Genomic DNA, 7,779 nt, shown 5'->3' with positions numbered 1-7,779 from the left:
CAGAGCACGCCTCACCAGCTCCGGCGAGATCTCTGACCTGTCCCCACCAATGTACACCACCATGGCTTTGTGAAGCCGGTGCTCAATGTCATCCATGGCGCGGGTCCTCCTTACAACGCACAACTCTGACGGCTCCATCTCCGTATCAACCGCCACCTCCAAGCGCGGCACAGCGAGCCGCGGCCACACCGGGTCCGCCGCAGGATCAGCCAAGGGCGGCGGTGGTGCGGCCCTGGCAGAAGCAGCGTGCCTGGCCGACCCAGACCCCACCTCGTCCCGCGGTGCGGAACGGCGAGCCACCTTAGCCGCCGCATCCCGACGGAGCTCCTCCACCGGCGACGGGCTGCGCGGCCGCTTGCACTGCGAGGCGACATGACCGGGAGCCCGCAGCGGAAGCACACCACCTCATTGGTGCAGTCCTTGAGAAAGTGCCCTTTTGCAAGACACCGAAAGCACTTGTCCCGCATCTCCGGCGAGACCTCCTTCCTCACCGGCGAGGGGCAGCGCGGAGCCCCAGCTGGCAGATCCACACCCACCCTCCTCTTCCACAGGGTCTTCTTCGAAGCAGGGGCCGCCTGCCATGGGGACACACGCCGGCAGGTCTCCGGCACGGCACCCTTCAGCAGAGGCGCGGCCGGTGGCGCGCCGGGCGCCAACGGGCCAGCCACGTCCTCGGCGGATCTCTCGAAAGCTGAGGAGATCCCCAGACCAGAGACGACGGGCCTCTCCCGAGGGAACACGGAGTTGACGGAGCGGGGGCTCTCCGCCATGGCCAGGAAGCAGAGAGCGGGGGCGGAGAACAAAGGGGGGGGAGGTCGGGAGGGTGGGAGTCAATGCAAGAGCGCTCAAGTAATTTCGACCCCAACTCCCCAAGCGGCAGCCGCTCGCCGCCGGCGAAATGCTCACCTACCCCAGCGATCATCGGGGTTATCCTCCGCAGCACGTGGCGGTATCCCCCTTCTCTACCGCCGCCGCCCCCTTCACCGTGGACGGGCTCCATCCCGCGGACCAAACATTCCCCAGCCCTAGCCTCGATGCCCCCGGCGTCACTTCCCTCTACGCGACGGGCGAGTGGGGGAATGCGTCGTGGATGGAAGCCCCCGTGAGATACATGGCCCCGGACGCCGCCGCTTCCGCCTCACCAGGGTATACTGGTAACGCCTTTACCCTACACCAACTCCTGTTACTAGTGCTTTAGTGAACTTGTGATCGATAGATGCGGGAATTCCTTGGGGGTAGCATCTTCTGTTGGTCTGTTGTTCATTCTCGCATAGGTTCGTATGATTGTTAGGTGAACCGATGCAGTGGTTTGATCCATTGTTGAATGGCGAAACTAGCGGCAGTACCGTATGTGCACAATTGAAGATATGAAGGCGGATTGTACATGGTCAAACTAGCCTGTTACAGTTTTTCTTGCGTGCTTGTGCGGAATCAGAGTTAACTACAGCACTTTCTGTTGCTGCCTTATGCTAGATCCTGTGATCAATGGACAATGGGGTTGGCTGCTGGCATATCTGAGAGCATGATTCCATTTTGACACCTTGCCATTTTGGCATCAGAGGCAGTCATATAAACTGTTTTTTTTTCTTCTCTAAGAGCCGAGCCCTAGCTAGGCTACTTCTGTTCACACGCTAAAATTTTGAGAAGCATACTATACTCTGTTAGTAGGATTTTAACTGGATGGTAGGTATATGTTTGTCAAGTGTTGGATACTAGTACCTTAGAGAAGAAAAGAAGATGCAGATCAATAAAGTTGCCGCAGTGGTTCCCAGAGTATGTGCCATATGGAGCACTATCAAAAACTTCACCTACAATATGCATGACATTGCAAGAAATAATGAAACCATCAGAATTTGATAGAACAATTGATTGGTTTTGTCAATCAAATACTCCCTCCGTCCCAAAATAAGTGACCCAACTTTGTACTAACTTTAGTACAATGTTAGTACAAAATTGAGTCACCTATTTTGGGACGGAGGGAGTAATATACTTACTGAAAATTGTATAACACACTAGCTGAGTACCGTTCTTTTGCTACGTATTTCATACGAAATATATAATAACAGAAAAAAAACAATGTTCTGTCTGTCTTTATTCCTCTCTCTCTCTCAACTTGCCCTTTGTTCTGCTTCCGCCACGTGAATTACAACAGATCATTTTTTTCCCTTTACCCCCTCTTCGTCTGCCCTAGGCACAACCTTTGTCTCTGCCTCCATTGCAGCATCCCAGTTCCATGTCACGTCAATCGACACTGTTTTCAACTTTATCATATCCCTGTCACGGTTTCAGTCACTATGGTGGTGCATGGAGTGCCTTGTTATAATATGGATATCAAAGAAGAGATATGTCTCTATACTACTTAAAAAAAAGAACACCATTCCTTTCCTGCCAGACAGAGTGCTTCATCCAACCTTACGTACGTTCCCCACTCCCTTTTCCCTTTGATTTTCCCCCTCCTATCTCTGGTTTTTTCACCTGTTTTCCTTTAAAACCGTCTTAACTGTCCCATCTTTTATTGAAAAACCGAATAAAATCATATTTTTTCTGGTAAGCCAATAAACTCTTACCAAATAAGTGGTTTCTATTTAGATAATAAATCACGGGCAGAATTTTATGAACATTTATTTACACAATCACATTAATATGGGAAGGTAAATCATGGGCTAATGTACTAGAATATTTATACCCTGTTGCAACACACGGGCAATTATCTAGTAATAACCTAACAAACAGATAGTGTGTGCCATATTTATCTGCCCTCTCTGCTCACCCCTCAGAACTGCCTCCACCGTTGTGCACCACTGTGATAATCAACTCCAGCAAATCTCAATTGTGTTTCTTGTTGCTTCTTATAGTAGATTTCAGTGTATAAGAGGGCATGCGACATAGGAAATTATTAAATAGAAGTGGGGTGGTTGTAATCACAGTTCACCAGGGATCAAACCCCAGGTTTGACGCCCTGTTTGTCTCATTAATGCTTATTTTTCTTCCAGTGGAAGGTGGCATCTCCATCGATACTGATTCCAGTGTATATTGTATACTCGGAATGTATAAAAAAGATAAAATTATTTTTTTGTCAATATTGAAAAAGATAAACTAACTTGTTAATAGTTCTTCATTTATGCTAGTTTGAAACGGTATTTTCTATTTTGGATGTGTGGGTGGTTAATAATTTTTTTAGCAGATAACTTTGCAAGAAGGTGGCCCATTTACTGCTATACATGTTAACAAACTTCTTGTGAAGAACATTTTATTTTGTGTTGGATCAGTTGAAGAGGATGAACTTCAGCAATGAGTAGTTGGACATGATAAAGCTTGGTTAATTGCAATGGGTGCATTATAAAAGGCTCTTGCTTGACATTTTAATTTATGTTGGATTACTTGGAGGAGATCAACTTCAGCAATGAATAATTGCACATAACAACGCTTGCTAATTGCAACGGGTGTATTGTAAAAGGCTCTTGCCTGATAAATAAACTAATTAAGTTAATACACGAGCAAGCAGAGCAACCTCACCAATCCAGGAACTTGTCGAGAAAGTTCAGTCTACTAATGGTTTTGTACTATAAGTTCGCTGTCAGCAACAGAATGCCTTCCTAAGTAAACTGTTTGATCATATTGGTGCTGAAAATGCAGGACATTATCATCTGAATAAGGATCTTTCAGGCCCTGCGACAAGCCCCATTGATGTTGCTCCTTCATTTCCTGTTAAGAGTCTGACAAGTGAAATCACAGTTGGAAATATTTCCTGTCGAGCAGCAGAGGCAGAGAAAAATGCAAACACTCAAATACTTACAAAAGAAGGTCAAGAACACTCTCACTGCCATCCAGATGCTGAGGAGAACTTGTTGCAGATGTCTGACTCTAGCTCTAGGAATCAGGCCACATTCCTGAAGCTAATACACAATTTGTCAGTAGTGCTTCTGTCTACTTGCAATGGTGGTTCTTCGTTACAGGAATATGAAGAGAAGATTCTGAAATCTGTTATTCGAAATCTTAAAGCTGCTTCTTCCAAAGGAGGCAAGGTACTTTGCAAATGCCTTTATATCGCATAGTTATTTATGTCACAATTTTTAGACCATAGAAAAGCTGCCAGATTTATAGAGAGCTTCACAACCTGAATATGCTACGAATATGTGATGATAACTGGTAAATTGTTGCAATCCAAAATACTAGACCTGCAATATAGCTCCACCAAAACAGGAAAATCAACTTAGACATACTATTACCGAGACGACCGTACTAAATTCAGATAACAAAATGTTTTGCTCAGCTACAACCGGAAATTGTAGTTCATGAAAACCAGTGTAACACTTGAGATGTTCTGATTAGAAGTTTGAACTCAGTGATGAAATTCAGATATATTAGTTTTATTAACTGATGGAAGATATGAAAGTTGTTAAAACACCCGACGTAACCGGTGCTTGTGATATGAGTATATGATTCATATTTACAGAAAATATGTCGTTAGTCATTACTTTCACTTCTTTGACCTGGTACATTTATCCTCCTGTACTAGTTCCCCTTCAAGTGGCATGCAAAAATAATGTTGCTTTTCAGACATTAAATATACATATGGACTGTTTGTTGGTTAGCTTTTACTCATTTCTGTTTTTCTGTCTTGTACAAGGCTACATTAAAAAGCGATGATTGTTTGAGGGACTCCGTTCAAATCAGTTGCTTGAGAAACAATTTGTTGGTGGCAATGCCTGAACACTCAGTGTCAGAGAGCACAGATTCAGAATTTAAGACATCTATTTCACAGGTAACTTTGGTCATATTTGGAATACATTGATTCTTAATTTGGACGAACAATTCTTTTTTTCGAGTATGAACCTCATGTATTCTTATGTTCAGGCTCTTTCTAAGCTCCCAGAGGGTAATATGCTCGATGATACTGAAGTTTCTCAAGTGTCAATTTACAAAAAATTATGGTTTGAAGCAGAAGCTTCGGTGTGTAAACTCAAATATGAGCTTCAACGTTCCCGTATGAAGCTTGCAACAATGGAAGTTTTCAGCAACACGCAAACAGGTGTAACGATGTGATTGTGAATTACTGTATTTGGATATTTATCGAGGTTCTCTATATGCTTCAATATCCTTACTTACCTATGTAACTTTTTTGGGTCAATGCAGTTCCAATTGACCCGTCAGAAAGTGAAAAAGCCTCCAGAGTAACCATATCTGATGGCCAACCACGTAATCATGCCAAATATTGCAGTTCATGTGCTGCGACCTTGCAATGTCATGGAGGAGGTAGTGAGAGCAGTCAATCTTCTTCTCTGATAAATAGAGTGACAACTCAACATTCCACTTATGTTTTAGCTGCTCAAGTCCCGGCTGCTTCCCCAGTGCCTCCGCCGCCTGCATTGGTGTCACAGCCTTACACGGCCGCGCCCGACAATCCTTCAGAACCATACTGTGGTTACTGTCATAAGTTGGGGCTCACCCCTCATCCATGCTACAAGAAGAATGATCAAGGAGACAATATTTTTAGTGGCGCCTCTTCTCTGCCAGGTCCATGCCAGAGCTCCTCCACCGGCCAGGAGCTTCTCACTCAACCACCACCACCTCCTCCTTCAGATATATCATCTCCAGGGTCCATTATTGCTACAAATAAGAGCATCGTAAATGGTCTTGATGCTGAAATATTTGCTCAAATGAAAGTTCTGGAATCCCGTATTGATAATATAAGCTCTTTGGGTGAGAGTAAGTGTGAGAGGCAGCAAGAACCTAGCAAGGGATCATACCCCGTTGAAGATGATGTTTTGGCGAGGCTGAGAATTTTGAAGTCCCGCCCTGATTACATAACCTCGTTGGGTTTGGAAAGCAGCAACCATCAGCTAGACACAAGTATACATGCATCAGATGAGGTTCATGAAATGTTTGCTCGATTGAAAGTTTTGGAGTCCCGCATTGACAAAATAAGCCCTTTGGGTGACAACAAGTGTGAACAGCAGGAAAAAGGAAGTGAGGGATTATATCCAGTCGAAGATGCTGTTTTGGCGAGGCTACAAATTTTGAAGTCCTGTGCTGATAATACTTCTCTGGGTCTGGAAAGCAACAAACAGCAGCTAAATGCAAGCACGGACATATCAGATGAGGTTGAAGATGTTATTATGGCCAGGCTGGAAATTTTGAAGTCCCATCCAGATGTGGAGGCATCCTCCATTGAGGCTGTTGAAGGTGTGGAGCACCCTTGTGCTGTGGGGCTGCGAGTCTCTAGTCACCAGTTACTTCCATCGCCTGCTGCAGTGTTCGAGAAAACAACATTGCTATCGGCTACCGAACCACTAGAGGTCACTGGAGAGACTCCAGCCATCCTGATCTCGTCGTCTAACAAAGCACCACCTTTGTGTAGACTTAAAGATGCACCTTCAGTGATGGAGAAAGATCATTCAGGGTTGGCAGAGGAAGCTCTGCATTCTGCGCCGTTGTTAAGTGTGCCCCAAGAAGCCGGGGGCTTGGCACAAAAGACTGCAAAAGCTAAGCGCCATCCGCACGGGCCTACGCCAAGAAGATTTCGTCTTCCTTCCACCGTCAAAATAAAGTGTCCCATCTCAGAGTAGGGGGCACAGGCTATATTGCTTAGGAGGCTGGGCATGGTAAAGAAGGATGAAGTGGATGAACGTGCCATCGACAGATGTTTGACGGTCTTGGGGGGTTCTTTTCCTAAAAGCTTGCTCCAGGCTATTTTCTGCGGTTCAAACATGGTGAAGGGCACTCCTGGTGAGTTATGGGGTATCTCGGCCCGCGATGTTATCTTCTGATTTCCCCGTCCCTGTTTGTGGTGCAACCTTGCCATATCTAGGGATCGTTGTAAGCCTCCTTGGTGAGTAGCTAGGTGTTGCTGTAGTGTTGTCTCTTGCTGGTGTCAAGGTAGGGCATTCGGACGGGTAGATGGTTTCGTTGTAAACCCGAAAAACCATGTTTGGCCTCGAACTGTGGGGGAACTATCATGTTTGCAGGGCAGGGTCTGAAGCAAACCCCTGATCGCTGATCTCCTCTTCAGTTCACCGGCCGGTAAGACGGATTTCTGCCAGCGTTAGCAGCTCAAGGTGAACTTGTTCCATGATGGCTAATAGGCGATCAAACCAATCTGGAACTGTTTAAGCTCGATCGTGTTGCTCCGAAACGTTGAGGCAGATTTTTGATATGCTATTACATTGGCAGGAACCTGCCATACCTACTGCGCAGTCATTTTCGTTTCTCTGTTTGGTCAACGGATTGTGCTGTAGTGCGTATATCGGCTAGCTTGGTACATCACCTACTCGCACCTAGCACTGATAGATTAAACGAACCTGCGAGCCATGTGATGTTAGTTCTGAGAGTGAGAGGTACGTATGTACACAACGCACAGGATGGCTGCCGCTCGTTCACTTCGGCATGCACGTCAAGGTCAAGTGTCTGGCTCGGAGCCGTTTCAAGAGTCCGCGCGTACGTCCAGGTCTGGCCGGCCGGGGGACATATACACCGGACGTAAGGTACAACCGTGCCGTGCTTATACAGGCATACAGGGGTCAGGGTAGGCACAAGTGTACGTACGTACTATAGAACACATATGCACAAGCATGCGGCGTGGTTCGGTGCAGGCCAAAAACCAGAGGGGAATAATAAGTCAACACGGTCAATGTTGCAGTCGCGGCAGGCAGGCTGTGCTCCCGGCGGGTCCGCGTGCCGACCGGCCACAGGTCGACGCCAGTGGCAGTACCGCAGCAATAGACACGGTGCATGGGTGGTATCTTTATCCTGCCCGCAGCGGCAGCTAGCGCGCGCGGC

The 7,779-nt window shown here is 46.5% G+C and overlaps 1 protein-coding gene across 1 annotated transcript; it reads left to right on the top strand.

Moving 5' to 3' along the window:
* The first annotated feature begins 840 nt into the window (after positions 1 to 840).
* Positions 841 to 7,154, top strand: LOC123051106 (uncharacterized). Its single transcript, XM_044473890.1, has 5 exons — positions 841 to 1,154; positions 3,637 to 4,025; positions 4,631 to 4,765; positions 4,858 to 5,032; positions 5,137 to 7,154. The coding sequence occupies exons 1-5, from the start codon at positions 899 to 901 to the stop codon at positions 6,567 to 6,569; spliced, it is 2,388 nt and encodes a 795-aa protein (XP_044329825.1). The 5' UTR covers positions 841 to 898; the 3' UTR covers positions 6,570 to 7,154.
* The last annotated feature ends 625 nt before the right edge of the window (positions 7,155 to 7,779 follow it).

The sequence above is a fragment of the Triticum aestivum genome, chromosome 1A (assembly GCF_018294505.1).
Source record: "Triticum aestivum cultivar Chinese Spring chromosome 1A, IWGSC CS RefSeq v2.1, whole genome shotgun sequence".
Classification (NCBI taxonomy): domain Eukaryota; kingdom Viridiplantae; phylum Streptophyta; class Magnoliopsida; order Poales; family Poaceae; genus Triticum; species Triticum aestivum.
Note: the sequence above shows the minus strand (reverse complement) of the source record. Positions and strands in the feature narration are given on the sequence as shown.